The sequence below is a fragment of the Dendrobates tinctorius genome, unplaced genomic scaffold (genome assembly GCF_039654945.1).
Source record: "Dendrobates tinctorius isolate UK_male_01 unplaced genomic scaffold, ASM3965494v1 ptg000073l, whole genome shotgun sequence".
NCBI lineage: Eukaryota > Metazoa > Chordata > Amphibia > Anura > Dendrobatidae > Dendrobates > Dendrobates tinctorius.
Window position 1 is genome coordinate 4241914 of NW_027361741.1, and position 27087 is coordinate 4269000.

The 27087-nt window shown below is 42.8% G+C and overlaps 1 protein-coding gene across 3 annotated transcripts in view; it reads right to left on the bottom strand.

Annotated features, from left to right (window-relative positions):
- Positions 1 to 938: 938 nt before the first annotated feature.
- Positions 939 to 27087, bottom strand: part of SDSL (serine dehydratase like) — a 149507-nt gene continuing 123358 nt past the window's right edge. For all 3 annotated transcript variants that reach the window (XM_073582571.1, XM_073582572.1, XM_073582570.1), the window contains exons 6-9: positions 20180 to 20268; positions 19725 to 19955; positions 18617 to 18741; positions 939 to 3241 (exon numbers count right to left, since the gene is read on the bottom strand). In XM_073582571.1, coding sequence (XP_073438672.1) covers positions 3048 to 3241; positions 18617 to 18741; positions 19725 to 19955; positions 20180 to 20268 — 639 coding nt within the window. In that variant the 3' untranslated portion in view covers positions 939 to 3047. The remainder of the gene's footprint in view (positions 3242 to 18616; positions 18742 to 19724; positions 19956 to 20179; positions 20269 to 27087) is intronic.

Here is a 27087-nt window from a genome sequence, read left to right on the forward strand (position 1 = left end):
CTCTATATTGTATAAAATCAAAATATGCATGGCTTATGGTGGGCATGAATGATTGTGACTTGTGGTCTTGGGGTTGTCTAACTTCTAAAATTAATTTCCAGGTGGCAGGGAAAGGTTTAAAATAATAAAATGAGGCATACTCTTCTAAACCCAGTGGATCCAGGAAAGGCCACTCCAGTTGTATTCCAGTCGGTTGACCACTGCAGCCAATCACAGAACTTCTGTCACAGTGGAGAGCACTGGAAGGACCTGCTCTAGATCCATCGAGATTGAAATCTTCCCCGCTACTTGGAAATATTTATACATGTCAGTCGCCTTAAGTTAAAAGATTTGCAGGAGTCTTGTCCAGGGCCACATCAGTACTCTATGGCAACTACCTCAACTGACACTCAAAAGGTCAGCTTCATGGGTATATCTTGTGATTACTAAGCCCCTGTTGTGGGGGCTTGTAATCACACAAGATATTCACAGAATGCACTGCCCTGATCTGACTCCAACAGCGAACCAACATGGTTGCCATTCTAGGGTCCTGGAAATCTTTTTGCTCAGCTATACAAGTCAGACAACCCCTTTAAGACAGAGCATTATGACAGAGATAAAGATGCAATAACCGAAAGAAAATAATTGTATTTTTTTTTTAAATACATTTTAGGAGATTTGTAAACCTAAATAGTTGAAAAAAAATGTGCTACTAATTAAATGACATTTAGTAAGTCCATCAATTCTGAAACAGCACACACCTTAGTAATTGCAGGACAGGTCACTGTACAGAAGGATCAGATGCTAAAATATTACATAACGGTTGATGCGGATATCTCAAATGATACAGTTATTGCTACATGAAAAAGTGGTACCTTCGTCAAAGGTGTTAATGGCATCAAGAAGGTGATAGTTCATAGTTCTTAAAGTATGATCATTGCTTGCAATAAATAATTAGATTATCACCTTAGTTTAGATTTTATTATCATACAATTGCTTGGAAAAAAACCAACATGAACATAGCGCTGAGCGGTACAATTAGTGAACAAATACTGCAAAGAATTAAAAAGAAGATAGATAGATAGATAGATAGATAGATAGATAGATAGATAGATAGCTATGAGATAGATAGATAGATAGATAGATAGATAGCTATGAGATAGATAGATAGATAGATACCGTAGATAGATAGATATGGGATAGATAGATAGCTAGATAGATAGATAGAAACCGTAGATAGATAGATATGGGATAGATAGATAGATATATAGATAGATAGATATGAGATGGATAGATAGATAGATATGGGATAGATAGATAGATAGATAAATAGAAAGCTATGAGATATATATGGGATAGATAGATAGATAGATAGATGATAGATATGGGATAGATATATAGATAGATATGAGCTAGATAGATATATAGATAGATATGAGATAGATAGATAGATATGAGATAGATAGATAGATAGATAGATAGATAGATAGATATATGGGATAGATAGATAGATAGATAGATAGATAGAAAGATAGATATGGGATATATAGATGATAGATAGATAGATATGGGATAGATATATAGATAGATAGATATGAGATAGATAGATATATGGGATAGATAGATAGATAGATAGATAGATAGATAGATAGATAGATATGGGATATATAGATGATAGATAGATATGGGATAGATCGATAGATAGATAGATATGGGATAGATAGATAGATATGGGATAGATAGATATGGGATAGATAGATAGATAGATAGATAGATAGATATGGGATAGATAGATAGATAGATATGGGATATATAGATGATAGATAGGTCGATAGATAGATAGATAGATGATAGATAGATATGGGATAGATAGATAGATAGATAGATAGATATGGGATAGATAGATAGATAGATATGGGATATATTGATGATAGATAGATAGATAGATAGATAGATAGATAGATAGTGTATGGGATTGTTAGATAGATAGATAGATAGATATGGGATAGATAGATAGATAGATATGGGATATATAGATGATAGATAGGTCGATAGATAGATAGATGATAGATAGATATGGGATAGATAGATATGGGATAGATAGATATGGGATAGATAGATATGGGATAGATAGATATGGGATAGATAGATATGGGATAGATAGATAGATAGATAGATAGATATGGGATAGATAGATAGATAGATATGGGATATATTGATGATAGATAGATAGATAGATAGATAGATAGATATGGGATAGATAGATAGATAGATATGGGATATATTGATGATAGATAGATAGATAGATAGATAGATAGATAGATAGATATGGGATAGATAGATAGATAGATAGTGTATGGGATTGTTAGATAGATAGATAGATAGATAGATAGATATGGGATAGATAGATAGATAGATAGATAGATAGATAGTGTATGGGATTGTTAGATAGATAGATAGATAGATATGGGATATATAGATGATAGATATAACTGAATATTGGTGGCTTAAATATTGATTTATTTATTTATTTTCTGTTCCAAACATTCTCTGCATCCCCTCCAGCGGTTTCGTGGGGAAGGCCACTGTCTGGGCTGAAGGGGCTGCAGATAACATATTACCGCTGGAGGGAAAGCTGACTTGCAATAATTAATGGTGCTTCTGGTAATAGGATTTCCCAGCCCGAGGTGCCTTTTTACATAAGATATTGGCTGGAGAGTTATGATTTATAGAACTCTGATCCTAAAGAGAATCTGTGAGGGGACTCATGCTAGTAGGAAATTCATCAGCAGTGGCGAGAGTAGACAGAGGCAGAGGGCTAGAAAACCGGCAAGTCAGGGAGGAGAAAAATGAAAAGACCAGAAGGTATAGAGAAAATGCGAGAGTGTTGTATTGATCAATAGCTAGAACAGAAGTCAAAGGTTAATAGAAATCTTGCAAACATTCCTTTCTCATCAATGTAGAAGACAATTGTTGGTCTCCAGACTCCCTCCAGTGGAAAGACCATGAATTCTCAGCTGAAGCGCTGCAAGTCGTATTTATTTACACGATTTTCTTTATTCAGGCAATTAAACCATTCCTAGTTGGGACTTGAAGTTCTGGAGTTCAGAAAGACTTATTGAACTTCCCCCACAAACGATCATTATCAGTGGCCCCGCCAACTGTTCCAACTGGCCCTCCTTCTGCAAGCGCTGGATGTGTCCGGAATAAACCGCAGCAAGCGCAGCACCGCAGGCCGCTTCCACCAACATCAGTTCATCTTCTGTAAGAGATATAGAGGAGAGGGGAGTGAGGACAGAGAAAATGTTACACAATGAGTGAGAACAAAAGCAAATGAAAAGCCAGTATCTTGTCATCACAACTTATTCGCCATATATTCATCGTATCGGTGCGCTGTATGTGGTTTTCATAAACCCATAGACTTGTACGGGTAATTGTTTTCCGTGACTTGGATCAAAAACAAACATGTCTCACTGTTTTTTTGCGGACCAACCGGAAAAAAAAAATCACAGACAGGTGAATAGCCCCATAGATTATGATGGGCAAGTGATCTACCTATAAAATACAGAGATAGAACACATACGTGACGCACGGACATCTGGATGATGCCTAAGGGTGCGATCCAACGATCAGGAAGAGCAGCGTTTTGGATGAAGCTCACGTGTGCTGAGTCCAAAACGTGGAAAAAACTGGATGGGATTTATCGAAATCCCATGCCCACTGTGCTTCTATTCAAAGCTGCGAAAATTCACCCGCGGTACGTGTTTTTGAGCTGCGGCATAACAATTATCTGCTGTGTCCTAAACGCTGCTATTTCCTGATATTGGGCACATAGCCTGAGATATATGAGAAAAGACAACACATGAATTTGCCCACGTTCACACGTTCAGTATTTTACATCAGTATTTGTAAGCAAAAACCAGGAGCGGGTGATAAATACAGAAGTGGTGACGTGTTCCTATTATACTTTTCCTCTGATTTTTCCACTCATGGCTTTGGCTTATACATACTGATGCAAAATACTGACCAAATACTGAACATGTGAATGTGGTCTTAAAGGTATTGTCCAGGTTTGGCACAAAAGTCTACAGTCTTTCTTGTGAATCCACACAGTGCGTGCTGTTAGGATTCTCCAATGTTGACACCAGTGGTTATGTAACAGCAAGTATGTGATATGCATACTCGCTGCCACAATCCAACTAGTTGTGTGCAGCCTCAATGTAAGTGTGTTGAGTGAGGCCCAACTTCTTATTTTTTTTTTAACATATTATCAAAAAATAACGGGCAGACAATATTTTTACAGACACATTGGAAAACCATAATAAATCATTATGATTATACTGTAAATGATTCATGTCTATGTGGCGCTCCCAGGAGTATGGTTGCCACAGTGGCATTACCTTTTCCTAGGGAGTGTGATGTCATGCTTGGAAGCAATGAAAGGTCTCTCTATCAGTTAAATAAAACACACAGCACAGTTCCCACTCCAGGCCAGCAGAGGGAGCTCTGAACCAAAACTGGTGGAGGAGCTGCTCTCTGGGGGCCAGGAAGGGGAAATTAGTCAGTTCGTATGAGGAGGGAAATGTGTGTCGATGTGAGGAGACGAGCTGGAGGATTGAGCAGAGTTCAGGCTCACTTCTAGCTGTAGCGCATGGTCTGGAGTCCGGTCTCCAAGGTTGTACGGATACTGATGTTCCTGCAGCAGAAACTGGAGGAATAGGAAGCTGTAAATGCTCTGTTCCCACATAAGACTCAGAGGCACAACAGCAACGTGTGAGCCAGATGGAGGCTACAGCTGTCTGCCATACGAGGGGGTTCTAAAAGAGAGCAAGCAAGTGGAACTTCAGTGTAACACAGTACTGCAAGTACCTCAGAAAGCGCTAGAAAGGAGACTACACAACCCATCTGCATAGAGAGATTCCTAAGTTGCTTCCAAGTTGGCCAGCCTCTGTTCCATCTGTAATCTGGACCCTGGACTGCACTTACAAAGCACAGTAAAGGTAACGGAAACTGCACCCTGTTGTGTCATTGCATTCTTCCTCAAACCCTCCAGCACCGCTACATCTCTGTGCCAGACACTACACCCTCTTCCTCAACACATATTACCACTGCCCTGGGACCACAGCTCCACCTGTGGGGAGCTATTACATCTTGCTGCCTTATACCATCTGTCCCAGAGGATTTGCCTGCAGCGTCGGCTTAACCCCTTCATTGCCGATCACCACAGGTGGCGTCACGTATCATCCACTTATAAACTTTAACCAGCCACTCTTAACCCCTTTTTACATGGACGCCCAGGGCCACGTACCGGGTCACCGCTACTGTGACACTTCCCTCTGAGATACCAGCCCGGTACCGAGTACCCCACTGCCCTGGCGGGGGATCCATCTAAAGCCCATAATTTTGATATGAACACATCAGCTGCATTCACTGTAAAATTATGATTATTACAGTAATTATAATCTGTATAAGTTTCTTCTGCCTCAAAAATATCATGGGCGCCTAAAATATTTTTTACGAACAGCGCAAAAAAGTGCTGGCGAGTCTGTGAAAGTGTAGTTGGAATGTGGCCAAAAGTATACATATCACATACTTGCAGTCACATGACCGCCCAGTCTCACTGCCAGCACCACAAAATTCTGTTAGCACACACTATGCGCGATGTGAGGATTCACAAGTCTGCAGTCACATAGAGTTACTGAAGACTTTCATGCCAACTTGGACAACCCCATTAATAGTTATCAGAAGGACTGTTGTTTTGAGACTTGTTTAATTTTAATGAGGAAATGGGATGGAAAAGCAGATAAAGAGTTTTGAAGAAGCAGAAATTGAAATGATTACTTAGTGTAAAGGTGGAGTGAGTCTAATGTGAAGATGACGAATGACATGCCAAAGGGGAAGAGGCAGAAGGAGAAGTTCTTTGGTTGTAAATTAAAGAAAGTTACGAGCAAATGGTTTGATTTATATATGAGGATGAGTTAAAAATTATTGCACTCTGACAGTGAAATTTATTTCAATCAGTTTAAAAAAAAAGACAAATTCATAATTTAACAGAATTTCTCTGCTTTTCAATGCACTTTGTCCATGATCAACAACCTTTCGTATTCCATCATTGAAAAATATTTTATGCTGAAAACGGAGCCAAGAATTCACCCCTGCCTTCACCTCTTCACCAAATGTGAATTTTCATCCTTGTGGGGATTTTTTAAAAGACATAGAATCCACTGTCACTCGTCTTTCCAATGTAATCAGTTCACATGCAAGCTCAACACTGTCATCAGTTGTGGACAGGGACTGGCATCCAGCTCCTTCATCATGGATGACACTTTAACAAATTTCTTTGAACATCTTTATCCAGTCATATGTTAGATGCTAGCAGGAACGTGGTATGCAGTGATGAGCAGGAGGCAGAGCAAGAGTTAACAGGAACTTTATGCAAAGTAGTCTGCAGTCAATACTCCACGCAGGGAGTTTGCAGTAATGATACAGTACGAATGCAGGAAGGGGAACAGTGGATAAAACAATGTTAACAACATATAGCACAAAATGATTCAACTTATCAGTCTGTAGCTTCCGGACGGACTAGGTTGAAAGATCCCACGATGGCGACGCAGGTGCCACGAGGCGTCTCTGAAGCAATTCTGGATGAAGTTAAGGCACTCTCTCTGTACCGCAATGGCGTGGCTTAGCTCATCTCGACATAATCCATCAGTCCTGGAACACGGTGTTATGTGATGAATAGGAGTTGGCTCAGCGAGTGGAAAGTAAATTCCCTGAGTGGAGGCCACAGCAGGACCCCGCGGACAGACGAGCACTGTAGGGTCGGCAGGGGTGCTGACCAATCAGGGCTCTCAGGTACCATAGTCTGTGAGGTGCTCAGTCCAGTAGGTGCGCAAGTAGTGCGCAAAGGGGCCAACAGGCTGCAGAGTAATCCCGCTGGTTGGTCAGAAACCACGGAGACAGAGTCAACCGTCTCCTTCAGCGTGTACTGTCTTCCTGCCAGAAGCCCCATTTTCACGCGTTCCGCTCCTATTATCTCCACGCCGCCCCCCATAATCGGGTGCAAAGGTCTGCATTGGTCAGAAAGTCCTACAGGAAGCACTTCCCCTGGCAACACTGATGACAGCCCCGATAGTGCCAGGTACTCATCAACAGGTACCAGACGGATGCTCTTTTGGACTTAGGGAGCTTAGTGACTCTGGTCCATGGGTCCCTTGTTGCCGGGGATGACCTCAATGGACGGAAGTGTGGGTGGTGTGTATCCATGGGGAACTCGAGAGTACTTGACCACGGAGGTTACTTTTTCCACACCGTGTGGTGGGAGTGGTGAAGACCCTTCCATATGGGACTGTGTTGGGAACAGACTTGCCCCTATCCTGGTCCCTGTGGGAAACCTAGGTTAAGCCTCCCAAGGTAAATGTTGTTCAGGGCTTGGTACCCGAAGATCCTGAAGTCATGGATACCTGCCGTAGAGGTCGCCAACCTAGGGACAGAGTGCAACCCCGATAGTTTTTCCCTAGAGGTATAGGCAGGAGAGGGCGAGACCCCATGATCCCCGAGCTGGAAGTGTCCAACGGTAAGTTTGGAACAGCGCAGCTCCAGGATCCCACCCTGGCCCGGGCACAGGAATGGGGGGTGGAAATAAATGTGGTGGCTCAGCACTCGGGGACAGAAACTGTTTTTTCCTCGCATGGCTGTCAACCAAGACTTATTGTATAGGGTTGATAAAATCCGAGATGAAGTGGTAAAACAGTTGGTGGTGCCCCAGTCATACCGACGAGCCGTGCTAGAGATGGCACACACACACACATGCTGGGAGGACACTTACGGGTAAATAAAACTGAAGAACGCATACTTCAGCAGTTCTTTAGGCCCGGAAAGTATGCAGATGTACAACGGTATTGTGAGTCGTGTCTCAAGTGCCAACTAACCACACCCATTGTGAAGTTCCAGAGTCCATTCCTGCCTCTACCCATCATAGACAGGGCCGCCATCAGGGCATTAGCGCCCTGACTAGCGCATGGGGCCCGATCAGCAGAGGGGGCCCACATCAGGCTCTGTCTCTTCTGCTGATCAGGCCCCAGCGGCAGGATTCTCTCGGTGCAGTAACTGAACCTGCGTCCGAGACACAGGTTCAGTTACTCTATTGCCGTGCGGGCCCGCACAGCAATAGTTAAGAGCGACAGCCAATCGGAGGCTGTGATAAGTATAGCGTGGCACTACCGCAGGGTGCACAAGTAGGTTACCCAGACCCAAATGAATAGCAAATAGTAACTTAGCACTCAACTTGAATGATCGACGAAGGCCCGTTGTGGGCCGAAACGTTTCTGAGACTGCACATAATAAAATTTTCTTTCAAAAAGGATCATTCAAGTTGAGTGCCAAGTTACTATTTGCTAGCCAATCGGAGGCTGGCAGCTGACGTCAGCGTGCACGTCACCGGCGTATGACATCATTGTCATTCGCCGGCGAGTGCGCGCTTGAAATGCCTGGAGGGATAACCATCGCAGGAGAGTGGCCAGGTAAGGAGAAAGATTTTTTTTTCATTGAAAGCGGCAAGACGCAATATATTTCACCAGCGGGATGGAGATACGGGGGGCAGAAAGGAGACACAGGGCAGGATGGGAGACATGGGGGCAGGATGGAGACACAGAGGCAGGATGGGAGACAAGGGGGCAGAATGGAGACACAGAGGTAGAATGGAGACAGGGGGCAGAATGGCGACAGGGAGCAGAATGGAGACAGGGAGCAGAATGGAGACCCAGGGGCAGGATTATAGACACAGGGCAGGATGGAGACACGGTGGAAGGAAGGGAGACACGGGGCAGGATGGAATACAGCAAAAGACAGCTGACAGCACAGCAGGAGTATTTGTGGATGCAAGCTCCAAGTTCACAAACCCAAGTGAACACAAATGTCCAATAAAAAGAAAGAGCAGCATCCCATCCAGGTGAAAAATCGTGTCAAAGATTTATTCTGCCAGTGAAAAAATACAACATTTCGGCCATATTGTGGCCTTTTTCAAGTACAACATGTAGTTCAAATGGTGACCCTTTATGGTGTGGCGCAGCCAATCACCACTTCGGTAACACCCATTACATATAATTACAATAAATACATAGAATTACATCCATCAGAAACTTGTACAACATAATATCATGTAAATTTTACTCAACATTGTATCATTAATATAAATGTACTAAAATTAATCCAAATGTAAATACAAAGTCCCCAAAAAAAGCCCACCAATCGATATCATGCATCAAAATAACCATAGCAATAGTGTGCCAATCAAAACAGCGGTACAAATATGACTCCACATGATCATAACTGCCAATCAACACCCTCATTTCTTTAGGCGCCAGTCCCAGTAGCCAATTGTTTTTATTTACTTATCCTGCACAAGAACCGGAGACTGAGTGTGCACAACTGGTCCTTGCACTGTTAGGTTTCATCCTCAGGAGGAATTTCTTCCTCTTTAGGGATGATTATTACCTACAGTTGCGGGATACTGCCATGGGGTCCAATGTGGCCCCCACTTATGCTAACATCTATATGGCGGTATTCGAGGACCAGCATGTGTACAGTTCCATCTATTGGAGCCATGTCAGGGCCTGGTGGTGCTACATCGATGATATTTTTGCATTTGGGAAGGGAGTGTGGATAATCTCCTTGGCTTCCAAAATGAATTAAACAATGTGTTTCCTGAGCTAAAATTTACATTGACCCATTCTTTGGACCAGATCCAATTTTTGGACACACTGGTCTATAAGGAGTCTTTATGTACTGATCTCTTTGTTAAAGAGACGGACAGAAATAGTCTTCTTGTGTATGATAGTAATCACCCAAGAAGGATGGTTGAGTCACTCCCATGGAGTCAGATGTTGCGGGTACGAAGAATTGTTAAAGAAGACGATAATGTTATGATTGGGTCACCGAGGAGGAAAACAAAACCAAGCTAAGTCACAGAAAACCAGAGAGGTTGGTAACTATGCGGATTGCAGACCCCTGATCCTAATCACACAACTAACAGCAGCCGTGGAGCGTACCTACGATGATTCTAGATGCCTCGTCACAGCCGGAGGACTAAATAAGCCTAAAGCAAGAAAAGGGGAAATCTAAACTGCCCCAGAGCAGACCCCAAAGGAATAGACAGCCCCCACACATGTATTGAAGGTGAAACAAGATGAAAGCACAAACACAGGTAGGAAAATAGGCTGAGCAAACGATGGGGCCCACACTAACTAGAAAGGACAGGAAAGATACTGTCTGCAATTAAAAACTCTGCAAAAAATGTCCAACACTTCAGATGTTGCGGGTACGAAGAATTGTTAAAGAAGACGATAATGTTATGATTGGGTCACCGAGGAGGAAAACAAGACCAAGCTAAGCCACAGAAAACCAGAGAGGATGGTAACTAAGCGGATTGCAGACCCCTGATCCTATCCACACAACTAGCAGTAGCCGTGGAGCGTACCTACGATGATTCTAGATGCCTCAACACAGCCGGAGGACTAAATAAGCCTAAAGCAAGAAAAGGGAAAACTAAACTGCCCCAGAGCTGACCCCAAAGGAATAGATAGCCCCCAAACATATATTGTCGGTGAGACAAGATGAAAACACAAACACAGGTAGGAAAATAGGCTGAGCAAATGATGGGGCCCACACTAACTAGAAAGGACAGGAAAGGAAAGATACTGTCTGCAATCACGCCCAAAAAACCCTGCAAAAATGTCCAACACTTCTGATAGCGAAAAAAAACCCTGAAGTCACTAGACTTCCCCACTATATCAGCACTCTGGCATATTCTGAGAACAGATCAAAAAGAGGCCAATCTAATAAGGGACACAAAGCAAACTGGCACATACAGTAACATAAGAGTGGAAATTCAGCACAGCCCCAGCCGGGGCTGGCTGACCACACAAAAACTGAATAGACAAAACCAAATCAAATGTGAACATTAGCAGAGAAAACTTAGCTTGAGAAGACAGGAACTGAGCTGGAAACCAAGACCTCAGGAGGCAGGAGAAAATCACCAGCATGGGAATAGGGAGTCGGCTGTCTTAAATCCAGTCTGAGACTCCAGATGTCCAATCGTCATCCTCATTATCAGGTGGCAGGTCTCTGTTAATTAGATCAGCTTCATTACCTCCTGCCACCACCAGAGGGAGCCCGGAAACAGAACTCACAACTCCTCTGTCAGCACAAACAGTTCCCTCACCAGAAACCAGAGGCAGACCAGAAAATGAGTTCACAACAGGATAAGTTGGATATGAGATTGGATCAAATGTGTACAAAATTTATCAACAGAGGTTATCCAATTAATAGGGTTAAACAATATAAAAATAAGGCTTTGGATTTGCCAGTTGAGGATCTATGCTGTAAACTTGAAAAGGTATCTACTAGGCGTCTCCCTTTTGTCTCGACTTTCTGTCCGGTTAGTGGCAGGATTGGAGGAATTTTGAATAAGCATTGGAGTCTTTTACAGAAGGGTTTGCCACACGTAACGGAGTTTGTTGATAGACCCCTGTTATCCTATAGACGAGGGTATAATTTAAAAGATAAAATTGGTTAAATCTGACGTTGGTCCTTCTAAAATATGTATACAGAGAACTTTGGTTCCACCTAAGATGGGTAATTTTCCATGCTTAAGATGTGCGTGCTGTGGCAATATGCTCAAAGGGGATAGTTTTAATAATCCTTGCACTGAAAAAAATTTTTGATTAAGGAAACATATGCATGCTAGTCGACTTATGTGATTTATTTAATTTCGTGTCCATGTGGATTGATGTACATAGGCGAGACTACCTTGGAAATTAGGGCACGTATAAGTAAACATAAGAGTACTATTAGGACCAAACTTTTGGAGTTATCAATACCGAAGCATTTTATTGAGTGTAGACATTCTGTTAATCAGCTAAGGTTCAGGGTGATAGATGGGGTCCCTGTATTGAGACGAGGGGGGGGATAGGGTTAAAGTGTTGAAAAAGAAGGAGTTGAGATGGATATCTGTTTTGAATACATTACAACCGAAGTGTCTAAATCTGGACTATAATTTACAAATATGTGTTACCTAATTCCTCGTCTCATAACATCCTGGCTATGGAGTTTATGTGGTTTTTAATGGTGTATTTTAATTTTTAATTTTTGTTTTTTGTTTTTTTTTATAGATTTCCTTTGGACACGGGGACTGAACAGTCCCGAATCATGAAGATTTTGCGACATGTATTTTGTTGTCTGTTATTCCCCGTGCCCTCTTCCTGCTATACAGTATATATTTTGGTTTCTTTTGTAATTTGTATTTGTTGCCAACACTAAATGTTTTTCTGTCATATATAATGATTCAATTATGGTGGTCTATTCTTTGGATTAGGAAGTTACCATGGATTTGGTTGCTGAATATGTGCGATCTATGAATGGCTCCTTTTTTTAGGAGTCTTCTTTATTTTCGCATATAATATTCCTTTTCTAAAGAAATATAAGACCCCCCTTATTTGGGTGAGCTCATGCCCTGCTTTACTATAAAGATATTATATTATTTGTTGTAGGGGCTGTCTGCACAGGCGCTATGATCGCGACGGGCGCCTGTGGATGATTTTGTCCCTCTGACGGTGCTGCGCATGTGTGTTGTTTCTGACTGGCACGTCATGTGATTGCGCCATCTGGGTGACACTGCGCAAGCGCGGTGTTATGCGACGGGCGCGTCACGTGATCGCGCTTTGTCGGGGACATGCGCGGTGGCCACGTTGTGCACGTCATGCTATTGTGCGCGGTATGCGACCTGGCGCCAGCATGTGATGTAACTTTGTTGACGTTTGCAGGGGGAGGAGAGGGAAGTCTCCGGCTCTTGTGCAGGATAAGTAAATAAAAACAATTGGCTACTGGGGCTGGCGCCTAAAGAAATGAGGGTGTTGATTGGCAGTTATGATCATGTGGAGTCATATTTGTACCGCTGTTTTTGATTGGCACACTATTGCTATGGTTATTTTGATGCATGACATCTATTGGTGGGCTTTTTTTGGGGACTTTGTATTTACATTTGGATTAATTTTACTACATTTATATTAATGATACAATGTTGAGTAAAATTTACATGATATTATGTTGATTTACATGTACAAGTTTCTGATGGATGTAATTCTATGTATTTATTGTAATTATATGTAATGGGTGTTACCGAAGTGGTGATTCGCTGCGCCACACCATAAAAGGTCACCATTTGAACTACATGTTGTACTTGAAAAAGGCCATAATATGGCCGAAACGTTGTATGTTTTCAGGGGCGGAATGGAGACACGGGGCAGAATACAGACACAGGGTCAGAATTGGAAACACGGGGGAAGGATGGGAGACACGGGGCAGGATGGGAGACACGGGGCAGGATGGGAGACATGGAGGCAGGATGGGAGACACGAAGGCAGGATGGGAGACACAGAGGCAGGATGGAAGACATGGGGGCAGGATGGAGACATGGGGGCAGGATGGAGACATGGGGGCAGTATGGAGACAAGGTGCAGAATGGAGACATGGGGCAGAATGGAGACACGGAGCAGAATGGAGACACGGGGAAGAATGGAGACACGGGGCAGGATGGAGACACGGGGCAGAATGGAGACACGGGGCAGAATGGAGACACGGGGCAGGATGGAGACACGGGGCAGGATGGGAGACACAGGAGCAGGATGGAGACATGGGGCAGAATGGGAGACATGGGGCAGAATGTAAACAAGGGGCAAAATGGAGGCAGGGAGCAGGATGGGAGACACAGGGGCAGGATGGGAGTCGCAGGGGCAGAATGGAGACACAAGTTAGAATGGAGACACAGGGTGCAGGATTGGAGACACAGGGGGCAGGATGGAGACAGGCAGGATGGAGACATGGTTCAGGATGGAGACAGATGGGGCAGGATGGAGACAGATGGTGCAGGATCATGTTGCAGCATGGATTCAGGTGGGGCAGGATCATGGGTCAGCATGGAGACAGATGGTGCAGGATCATGGGGTAGGATGGATATGATGGAGACAGATGGTGCAGGATCATGTGGCAGGATGGAGACAGATGGAGCAGGATAATGGGACAGATGTGCAGGATCGTGGGACAGATGGGGCAGGATCATGGGACAGATGGGGCAGGATGGAGAGATCATATGGGGCAAGATGGGACATTACATGTAGGCAGGATGGGAGAACATATGGCTGAAGCCAGGAATGAGACACACGGGGGCCAGGATGGGGGATATTATGATTGCAGTGATGTATTTATTTTATTTTTTGAGGATACTGTTTTAAATGGGGGAGGCAGTCCTTTTACTGTGCAGAGCAACACTGTCACCTTTTTTCTTTATCTGGTGTAGTTTAGAATTTGGGGAAAAAATGAGTAATGTGTTCTGCAAGCGGTGCTCTAGAAAACTGTGTTATTTCCTGCAGAGATGAGCAGTGGCTGAGGAAGTGACGGCGGTCTGTCTTGTATGAAAATGAAAAGTGAAGATGAAGGACATCACCTAGAGATGACACTGGTGAGTCAGTGTGTTACCTGTACACTGACACTATATACTGTATACTATATACTGCGGTCCTGTGTACAATGTCACCAGTGATCACTATTACCTATACACTATATACAGAGCTCCTCAAACAAGCACTTAGTTAAAATCAATTAAAAAGTCTGAACTAAAGCAGACATGAGACAAAAACTGGTCATGATCATATAAAGTATAATACTTAAAGTCCTATGCACCCAGACAATAAATGTGCTTGAAAAAATGCAAATGCTTGCTGACTACTAAAGTCCCAATTTATAGAAGTGTGTGTAACTGCACATCAATTATAAACTGTATGCATGCTGTTTACATATATATATATACCCTTGTATGTGGCATTATTGGTCATCATGTGGTGGTAATATGTGGTTTGGACATGGTGCGGTGGTATTTGTCCCTTGTATGTGATATTATTTGGTCAATGTGGTGGTAATATGTGGTCTGGACATGGTGTGGCGGTATTTATTCCTTGTATGTGGTATTATAGGTCACTCTTTGATGGTAATATGGTGTCTGGTCATGGTGCGGTGGTATTTGTCCCCTGTACGTGATATTATTGGTCATTTTAAAAATTAAAAAATAAATAAAAATATACCTAAATTGTATTGGATATTTTAACAAATGTTTAATAGGATAGACTAGACTACCTTGTCGTGGTGGTGGCTTAAAAAATCTTTTAACTGTGGACAGTTCGAAGGGTGGAGGCGGGGCTGGGCTGAAGCCTGGGCGGAGTTTCAAGGGGGCCTCCAAAAATTTTGCCAGTATGGGGCCCCAAAATTGCTAGTGGCAGCCCTGATCTTAAGGTTACCCTTTGAGCAGATAGCAATGGATTTGGTGGGCCCTATAGTGAAATACGCCAGGTGCCACCAACATATTCTGGTCGTAGTGGATTACGCCACTATGAAACCCAGAGGCGATACCACTTCGCCACACCTCGGCAAAACAAATCGCCCACGAGCAGTTTGCAATGTTTTGTTGCCTTGGCCTGCCAAAGGAGATCTTTACCGATCAAGGGACTGCTTTTATGTCCAAGGTGACTAGGGAGCTATGCAAGCTGCTCCAGATCAAACAGCTACACATGTCGGTGTACCACCCTCAAACCAACAGGTTGGTGTAGAGATTTAATAAGACCCTTAAATCCATGCTTAAAAAGGTGGTCTCCAAGGACAGGATGGATTGGGACATGTTATTGCCCTATCTAATGTTCGCTGTTTGGGTCACCGAGGAGGATGGCAGAAACAGGCTAAGCCACCAGAAAACCAGAGAGGTTGGTAACTAAGGGGATTGCAGACCCCTGATCCTATCCACACAACTAGCAGTAGCCGTGGAGCGTATCTATTCCCTAGACGCCTCGGCACAGCCGGAGAGCTAACTAAGCCTAAAGCAAGAAAGGTGAAATCTAAACTGCCCCGGAGCAGACCCCAAAAGGAATAGATAGCCCCCAAACCTATATTGTCGGTGAGACAAGATGAAACACAAACGCAGGCAGAAAAATAGTCTGAGCAAACGATGGGGCCCAAACTGACTAGACAGGACAGGAAAGGAAAGACACTGTCTGCAATCACGCAAAAACCCTGAAAAATCCAACACGTCTGATGTACAAAAAAACACTGAAGTCACATGACTTCGCCCCCACTATATCAGCACTCCAGTATGAACTGAGAGCAAAGCAAAAGAGACCAATATAACAGAGGACTGAACAAACTGACACAGGCTGTAACATATGGAGAAGTGGTCCAGCATAGCCCCCAGAGGAGCAAGCTGAACCCGCACAACAAGCAGAGAGAGACAAAACCAGATCAGATGCAAAAGATTAGCAAATGAACCACTTAGCTGAACAATGCAGGATCAGGGCAGGAGACATCAGACCTCTGAATGCACAGGAAAGCAATCACCAGCAGGGATTGCAGGAAGTCTGCAGACTTAAATACTCCAATCAGTCACCCCAGATCTCCAATCATCATAATCATCATCAGGTGGCAGACCTCTGTCAATCTGGCCAGCTCCTCTACCTCCAGTAACCACTGGAGGGAGCAGGGGGAGCTTCAGCTCAGAAGTCTGAGCCAGGGAATTCACCACAGTTCGCTATTCACGAGGTACCACAGGCGTCCACAGGTTTTTCCCCTTTTGAGCTATTGTATGGCAGACATCTGAGGGGGTTGCTGGACGTAGCCAAGGAGACATGATAACAGGAGCCAACTCCGAATCGGAGTGTGATCAAGCATGTGGCAAGCATGCAGGACCAGATTGCGGCGGTCAGGCCCATAGTCAAGGAGCATCTGTTGTAAACCAAGGCTGCGCAGAGCCACACGTATAATAAGAGAGCCACAGTCGGGACCTTTAAAGAAGGTGACCGGGTGTTGGTACTGGTTCTCACCACAGAGAGTAAGCTCATGGACAAGTGGCAAGGGCCATATGAGGTGCGCGGGATGGTAGGAGAAGTGTACCAACACGGAAAAATGAAACCCGAGCAACTGTATCATGTCTAGCTGCTAAAATCCTGGAAGGACCAGGAATGTTTGGTCATGGAGGCAACTACTGTCGTACCCACGGGGAACCCTCAGGCGCCGGCGAAGGATACAGCCGGGGGTCAGGTTAAAATAAATGACATTCTCACCAAACTGCAGCGTCGGAAGGCTCGTGTTCTGGTGCAACAGAATACGGATGTATTCTCGAAGCTGCCGGGGCAGACCTCGGTGATACAGCATGACACTGTCACCAAGCCCCGGGTAAGGGTACGGATGAAACAGTTCCAAGTGCCAGAAATCCGGAAGCAAGCCATCGCGGCCTAGGTGAAGCAAATGCTTCAGTTGAGAGTCATTAAGGAGTCCAGGAGTGAGTGGGCTAGCCCCATTGCGCTAATTCCAAAGTCAGACGCGTCATTACGCTCTTGTAATGACTTCAGATAATTAAATGAGGTGTCAAAATTTAACCTCTATCTAATGCCCCGGGTGGACGAGCTAATTGAGAGACTGGGGGAGGCCCAGTACTTTACCACGCTCGATCTCACCAAAGGTTACTGGCAGGTCCCGTTAACAGAATCGGCGAAAGAAAAGACCGCTTTTATAACGTCCGAGGGTCTCTATCAATATGTCGTCTTGCCTTTTTGGTTACATGGGGCTCTGGCCACATTCCAGAGGCTGATGGACACAATGTTAGAGCCCCATCAGAAATACTCGAACGTATATTTAGATGACATAGTCATCTTTAGTGCAGATTGGAATACCCACCTGTCCCAGGTACAAGCAGTGCTGGAGTCTCTCAGAATAGCGGGGTGACCAGTGAACCCAAAGAAATGCGATATAAGACTCATGGAAGTCCAGTACTTAGGTTACGTGATCGGCCGCGGGGTTATCAAACCACAAGTAAACAAGACTGAGGTAATTCAAAACTGGCCCAAGCTGTTAAAGTGAACCTTTCATAACGGTTGTGCATATTAACCTACTCACAGTGTCAGGTCGGCGCCGTTATACTGAATAAAATGAAACCTTTGTTGATGAAATCCGTCTGGTGCTTCTTTTTTAATCCTTATTTTTAGTTTTTAGTTAATGATATGCTCGTGTCCTAAGGCCGGGTTCATGTATCGGTGTTCTGATTCCCGCCCCCGGAAGTATTAATACTTACTACTTAATTCCATGTATTACCAAACTTAGTACTACATGCTTCATTCTGCCCGTATTGTGTTACAGGAAGGTCCAGGGCTTCTGTTCATCATGCGAGACTTGAAGGACTGGTGTTTTCTCATGAGGCAGAGGTGCATAGGGCGCCCTTAAGCACCAGAGTTTATATATTGTATATAGTGTGTTAAAGGCCCCATACACATCATATTATATAGCTGACAGCCGAATGATCATTTGGCCGACAGCTGTTTTGCCTAAATCACCCACACACAGGGACATATGACTCAGACAAGCATTCAAGGGACTTATTTCCAAAGAATAATAGGATCGGCTGTTGGATTTTGGGGGGATGTCGGAGAAGAGTCGTGAGACCATAATACATTAGATAGTCAGCTGATATCAGTGGCTTCGGTTGTCTTTAGTCTGTGTATATGGGGGCTTTTAAACAGAGAGGACAAGCAAAGCTGTTTCCACCTACCTAAGAACATCTCCACTGCCGCCAAGGCGTCTTTATCATCCACAGTCACTGAGATGACATTGTATTTTTTTGCACACTCCAGTGCTCTGTCACATACTGTTTTCGCACCTAGACACTTTGCAATGCTGTAAGAGACAGGCATGTTAAACATTATTACAAGGAAAATAATAGAGACCCCTGCACAAACCTATGGACAAGGGAGCGCAGCTGACTGCCTCCAACCTAGCCATGTGTGAGTGTCTGGGATAAAGGGACAGTTCTCACTTCAGAAGTGTCAGATTGTCACAGTTAATTGGACAGTCCAATCTGGTTGCTAGCAATGAGCTGTCAGGCACAAACTGGGTCTTAATAACCCCAGTAAATTGCAGCTTGAAGAGGGGCTGTAATTACAGATACTTTTCTTCTCTATGACAGACAGGTGAGTTTGCTATTCTATGCTTAGTGTCCATTTGGTCAGTGGAATGAGAATTAAACTAAAATACTACAAATCACAATTATTTTCTTGTATCACCAGAGTGTATCCATCAGTAAGAATCCATTGTTGGTACATGCCCCATTGACTGTTATTATTCTTTTGTCTTGCGTTTTATATATTACACCTTATCTGGAAATAATGATGACCACACGCTTTTCGAAATATAGGAATCAATGTAACAAAAGTTTTGTAACAAAAAATCTTTGCCATGACCCCTTTAGGAATCTAGTACATAGAGGCCCTGGTCACCTTCCTTCCTAATCTATCCTTAAGGCTCAGTTCACACTCATCTCCCTCTTGTTTATTGCTCTGTTTTCATTAATTTTTGAATTTTTTCTCTCCAACTGGGAATTACTTGGCAGAAAAGATGTTCCTCAAATTTCATCTAGTTATTACCAAACAAATATATGGTTGGGTAAAATGCATCAGGTATAAAATAATTGGCTTCTGCATTTTCCATCTACCTGAAATAAATCAAATACACAAAAATAAATGTAATTTACCTATTAAAACTGAGTTTGACATTTCTTGGGAGATGTGTTATATCAATATTCCTTTATGTAAATGGTGATTCATTTTCCGTTACCTTACAATTTTCCAGATCTCTGCTTTCTATCGTTAATAATATCCCACCTTGTAATGTCAGGTAATGACACAGGTCTCCCGGCCTGGAGGGCTGCATTTAGGCAATGAGCACCCACTGTTTCCATGGCAATAATGGGCACATCAGACCAGCCCACCTTGACAATTCCTTCAACCAACCCAGCCAGAAGGCCTCCACCTCCAACTGCAACCACAAGAGCTCCTGGTTTTTGATTGCCAAGAGAAGCCTTTAGTTCCAAAATAAGACTGGAGTGACCTTCCCTGGAAGAAAATAGAAAACAAAACTAAAAATGTAAAATAATTTGTTTTGGAGCTTTTTTTCTTTCTAGGCAGCTTAAAGCAAGACGATGGCTTTAGTGCAAATGATTTGTAACATGAACAGTCTAGAGAATGTCTTCTTCTAGGATATAATACCAATATAAAGTCTATGGAGTTACTGCTGAGAGTCGGAGAATATTGGACTGCTCCTTTTCAAGTGTACTCACCATAGCAGAGGGTGATTGAATGGGGAGACATATACAGAGCCTGGTGCCTCAGTCAAGCGATGGGCGTATGCATCGGCATCATCCCAAACCTGTTGGAGAGTCACACATACAATATGTCAATGTAATTTTTTTTTTTATCACCTCAAACACCTGCATGTCCAATTCACAATTCCGTTTTGGGATACATAATTGGGAACTATTTGTTATATGGCCAAGTACAGTCATGTTTGGGGAACCAATTAAAGGGCTCTCTGGAATAGAAGGTAATAAGTAATAAAAAGAAAGAAAATGTCATTACAAATACATTTCTGATGACTTTTAATTAACAAATCCCACCTTTTTTTCCTAGAGGTACTCACTATATTACATTGAAATGGTGGCATTTCGGAATCTATTTATAATGACGTTCTTTCTTTATATACATTTTCTCTGTTCCTGAAGCACTCCTTAGGCTGTGTGCACACGCTGCGGATTCATCTGCGGAATTTTCCACGCTGATTTAGCAAAGTCTGCAGGTAAATCCGCAGGTCAAAAGACCTGCGGTTTATCTGCGGATTAGCCTGCGGTTTAGCCCTGCGGTTTCACACCTCTACAACGGAGAAGGTGTGAAAACGCTGCGGATTCCACAGAAAGAAGTGACATGCTGCGGTTTTGAAACCGCAGCAAATCCGCGCAAAAAATTCCGCAGCATGTGCACTGTGGTTTTTGATTTCCATAGGTTATAATGGTACTGTACACCGCAGCAAGAACTGCTGCGGATCTGTAGGGCCAAATCCGCTGAGGATCCGCAGCAGAATCCGCAGCGTGTGCACACACCCTTAAAGGGAACATGTCATCTGATTCATGCTGCCCAATCCACTGGCAGCATGAATCGGCTCCTGGCTGCATGATTGCAGCCAGGTATAATTTACTCTTAAATGTTGCGGTGTTTCAGGGAAAATATAAGGGGACAATCAAGAGTGATGAGACTAGTCCGACTCTGCCCCTAGTGGGCTCTTCCCAGTATTGCTTGAGGTGATTGACAGGTCTCTCCCATAGCAAGAAACCTGTCAATCCTCTGCAGTGGAGAAGTAAAAAGCCATTTGGGGGTGGATCTTTAAAGTATATTACCTCGGAGATGTCAGAGTATTGCAGAGTAAAATATACCTGGCTGCAATCGTGGCTGTTTTGGCAGCATAAGTCAGATGACCGGTTCCCTTTAAACCTCAGAACCTTGCAAGTGTTATGGAGTAAATAGGGATTAAGGTTATAATGACATGGCAAACAATCAGAGGAATATAGGGATCAATCAAAATCCAGCAGACCCCACATAGGACAAACCCACCTAAAAAGGAGAGGCTCAGATTACATTGTAATGATATTAACTCTCATTAACATTATCAAACGTATAATTAAAGTTAAAGAAAGAAAATGTAAAAACGAAAATGTCACTGGTAATATCATGGACATCTAGAAAACATCCTGTATTAGCCATAGCAAGGAGAGATCGGCTCCGGTTTGAACTCGTTTGGCACTATCGGTAGGTCTGCTGCAGGTGAACAGAGCGAGCACCTATATGTAGCTTTCCCTGAGATTAACAGTCACTAGCATATGGATCCCTCTCAATCAACTCATCAACAAGGCAGCTTCATCCTAAGAAGAGTTTGAGGGATACAATGATATATATTATACCCACACAGTATATACTGTATACATACTGCATTTATATATATATATATATATATATATAAAAATGAGTGTATGTATGTGTGTGTGTATCAATCCACTCCCACTCCACATAGCCGCGTCCACTACACATAGCCACACTCACTCCACATGCAAAGCCCTGTATAATAAATATCTAATGTATACATATATAATAAATATCTAATCTAATATATATAATAAATATCTACTATATCTATTTCATAGGCACATCTTCTTGACCACAACAGATTACACTGCCTGTGTTGCCCATAGCAACAAATAACTAAGCATCTTTAATTTCACCAGAGCTGTTTAAAAGATGAAAGCTGTGCTACTGTATGATTGGTTGCTATGAGCAACAATTTTCCCACTCCACAACACCTCAGCAGACACTGACAGGGTGGGAGAAATCTAGCATCCCCAGGAACATAAGCTCCCAGCCATTGTCTGCCCCCCCGAAAGGAGCAGAGCGCATATGACAGAAGTGAATCACCCCCTCCTCTATTACTGCCAACGCCAAGCTCTATTGTTACCGGCGTAGAAAATCGCATCGTAAGCGGCTGCACACAGAGCCACACTGCCAGGTTACATAACAGTACATCTCCAGGAACTTCCTGCTCAGTGCCACCCGGCACAGGACTATTGGATGGAGGATGTGTGATGGGTATATGGGCACGGGACTATGGGATGGAGGATATGTATGATGGGTATATGGGCACGGGACTATGGGATGGAGGATATGTATGACAGTTATATGGGCATGAGACTATGGGATGGAGGATATGTATGATAGGTATATGGGCATGGGACTATGGGATAGAGGATGTGTGATGGTATTTGGGCACTGGACTGCTGGATAGAGGATGTGTGATGGGTATATGGGCACTAGACTATGGGATGGAGGATGTGTGATGGGTATATGGGCGCTGGACTATGGTATTGAGGGATAATCATTATAATTTGTTATAACTAACCACATAACCACAGTTAGTTACAATGCCTGGGCAACAAGTGGCTCTTCAGCTAGTGTATGTTTATATATATATATATATATATATACACACACACAGTATATATACACACTGCTCAAAAAATAAAGGGAACACTTAAACAACAGAATATAACTCCAAGTAAGTCAAACTTCTGTGAAATCAAACTGTCCAATTAGCAAGCAACACTGATTGACAATCGATTTCACATGCTGTCGTGCAAAAGTGGCTCAGGTAGTGCAGCTCATCCAGGATGGCGCCCTGTGGACAGTTTGATTTCACAGAAGTTTGACTTACTTGGAGTTATATTCTGTTAAGTGTTCCCTTTATTTTTTTGACCAGTGTATGTATGTATGTATATATATATGAAATAGTATTGTTTCTCCAACAATCAGTCCAATGGTAGGGTAAAATATAACTCTTATTGTTCCATTAAAAAGGTTCCATGTTTCTTTAATAACAATTTTGCATATAGTCAATCCCTTTTGGACGACATGTTTTGACACTACATGTGTCTTCCTCCAGGAAGGGACCTGGATTTACTTGGAGTTACAGGGGTTGGAGAAAATAATGGAAACACCTAACGTTTTGGCATCATAATCTTCAAACTTGTTATAAACATACAAACCATGACATATGGTAATGTTTTGTAGTTGATTATTTGTGTTATTTGATAGGTGTATGTAAATTAACTGTTTATTTTGCAGAATTGTAAGAACATTGATGAGAACCTGATACCAATGGCAGACCTCCCGGATTTTCAAAGAGGCCAAATTGTTGGTGCTCGTATGGCAGGCGTTAGTGTAACAGAAAGTGCCCGAATGCTTGGCGTGTCAAGAGGTACTATCTCCAAGGTAAAGAAACCACTGGAGCCATAGGCGGAGGAGGACATGACTTGGGGAGGGGTGGACCTTTACTCCTGCAGCTTTTTGGTATAGTGGTGTAGATTATAAGCAAGAGTGATGTTGCTTTCAGAGTAAGAAGCACAGTATGTATGTGCCTGGTGGGTTACTGTGAGGAGGGTGGGGCTTATATAGAACAGGAAATCTGTCTCTTCCCTCTTTCTTGGACAGGATGAACAGGAGGAAGCATGTCTGCAGTTTCAGGGAGTATAATACTGGGGTTATCACCTCACATTACAGATGATAGGAGCACATTCACCTCAGGCATCATGTACTAGTGTAGTATCAGCTCCTACATTATGTATGGGATCAATATTACCTCAGCAATTCATGTAGCTGCCATGTCCCTCATGTGCATGCTACATTTCCTCACAGACTGTGAGACAATTCTCTGTGACCTCCCTGCAGACATGTTTGATATACTACTCTGCAGTCACCTCAGACATTGTGTAGTGTGTACTAGTGTAGTATCAGCTTCTACATCATATATGGGATCAAGATTACCTCAGAAATTCATTTAGCTGCCATGTTCCCTCACTTATTGCAGAGGCAGCTTTTGTGTGACCTCCTTGCAGACATTTCTGATATACCACATTACTGCTGTATTATACAGTCTTCATGAGTTCTGGGTTTATGTATGATAGGACAGAGCAGGGACACATACAGTGTCTGCCATTACTATGGTGGAGCTGGGCAGTCACATGTATTAGAGACATCGGTGTGAGGGGAGCAGTCGGGGGATGGTATATGTATGATGATGAAAGGCTGCACTTCATGTCAGTGCACTGTATATTGACCCTGCTGTGTGCTGATTATCCCCCCTTCCCAGTTATGGAGTCTGATGATCTGTATGTGACCTCATCTGTTACATACTTTGATGCTGGGTGTGCAGATCCAGTACAACCAGGTTACTCACTATAGGTGGTATATGTGTAAAGGCTCTATTCCTGTGCTGTATACTTCACCTGTACCACAGGTCTGTATACATGATATCACTCCTCACTCTGCTGTATGCGGATCATGCTGGGTATAGACATCCTGTGTCTCCAGGTCATTTTCCTGGCTGTACATATAATCTGGACATGACTTCCAGCTTAGTGCTTAATTTCTGTAGCTATTGCTGCCTTTAGTCCTCTTATGTTACATGCTGTCCTGCCGGATATATCCATCCTGTTTCTGTATATTGTCTCCCTCGTATGTTGCATGATCAGAGTACACCCACCAAGAGCTTATTTTATATTACCTAAGATGGTGGCTAGCACAGGCCTGAATGGTTTATGTTTTATCATGTGTAAAATAAATAATCGGTGAGTAACTCGGCACATTTGAGTGGGCACTAATAACTCAGCACATGGCGGGCAGTGAGTGGGCACTCCTAATGTGATGCTGCACATTGCTCTGGAAAACACATCATGGGCCCAGTTTTCAGCCCTGTCTCTCGTCTATTGTAAATGTATGTAGTAGAGTGACTGACTGGGATACAGAACTTGCAGTTTTCTGCACACACACCTACGGCTGCAGGCAGCTTATATTACACCTACATATTTCTTAAACAATATTTTTATTGAGGTTTTCAGAGTAATAAGCAAAAATGTAAGGCATACATTTATACAATCACATCCAAATGAATTTTGAGTGATGTAAAGCAAGACATCACAGTGTAATGACATTACAATCTTATCAACACTTGAAATAAGTGCGGTAAACAAGAAACATAATAATACAAAAAAAAAAAAAAAAAAAAGGAAGAAAAATAAAGAACCTTTACAAAAGTACACTAGGCACCTAGATATATGAAATTTTGGCACATCATGAATCAAAAAAAAAAAAAGAAAATAAAAGTTCAGGATATGAAATCTTCTATTTTGGGCTTGAGTTCCACCCATCTATACCACCTTTCATCAAATAACTTTATTGATATATTGTTAATGTAGTGAATCCTCTCATAAACACAGTGTTTATCTACCAGCATAATAAGCGTGACAATATCTGGAGGTTGCTTACTGTTCCAACCTTTCGCTATGAGGAAAGCTGCGGACATAAGAATGTGAGCGGCCAGGAACTTTTCCTTTTTAAGTCTGTGTATGTCTATGAGTAGCAAAGCTAAAGCAGGCTGTGGCTGAATACGCCAATTACATATGAGTGAAAGTAAGTCAAAAACTTTAAGCCAATATAGCTTCAATATAGGACATCCCCAAAAGACATGAAGTAAATCTGCTTGAGATCCACAACCACGCCAACACGTTCCAGAACCCCCCCCCCTCCAAAGTGCCTGAGTCTATTTGGGGTGAGGTAATATCTGTGAACTAACTTGTAGTGTGTTTCAAGTATGTTCATGCACCTCGTAGATTTAACCGCAATTTTAAGAGATGAAGTCCATTGAGGGATATATATCTGTCTCTGCAGAGTGGTTTCCCATTTCTCAAAGCATCCCTCATTAGTGAAGGTGTCCTTGCCAGTCAAGCTGTTATACAGAGGTCTGAGATAGCTCCCATGTCTGGGGGACATGCTAAATAAAAAATTATAAATAGTGTGGTTAATCAAAACCACTCTGCAGAAGTATTTCTTATATTTATTGTATTCCTCCTTGAGCAAAAGATATTTCATGTATTCCGTATTAGGAATTCCAAATCTGGTCTTAACCAGCTCAAAGGGCATGACTCTGTTGTTATCCAACAAGTCATCCACAAAAGTGATTGGAAACTTTGCCCAACTGTCGAACATAGGTCTTAAGGAAGTCCTGACAGGAGACAAAAAGGGGAGTCTCAATTTTTCAGTTGAAAAAGGGGAAACATTAGATTTTCCTTTACACAAGTGTGACCAACACAACATAGAGGCTCTGAGTATTGGATTATCTATATTCACAATCTCTTTTCTGTGCAAAAGAAAGTATGATATAAACAAAATTGGTTCCCTGTTGGGCATCATATCCCTTTCAATTTTTGGCCATTCCAGTTCGGTCTGTTCCGTGAACCAACTTTTTGTTAATTCAGTCACAGTGGCAAAATAGTATGCCTCCAGATCTGGAAGAGCTATTCCCCCATTTTCTTTAGATTTGAGTAATGTACGTTTCTTCACTCTAGGTTTCCGGTTATTCCAAATAAACTTATTCATCTGGTGGGTTAATTTTTGTATGGATTGTATGGATATGGGCAGAGGGACATTCCTATATAGGAACAGGACTTTAGGAAGGCAGAACATTTTGTATAACACTATTTTACCCATCCATGTGACTGGGGTTTTTGACAGTTCCCTCAACTTAAGGTCGAGAGACTGCAAAAGATGATCTATATTTGTCTCACTAATATGTGTGGGGTTACCTGTAAGCCAA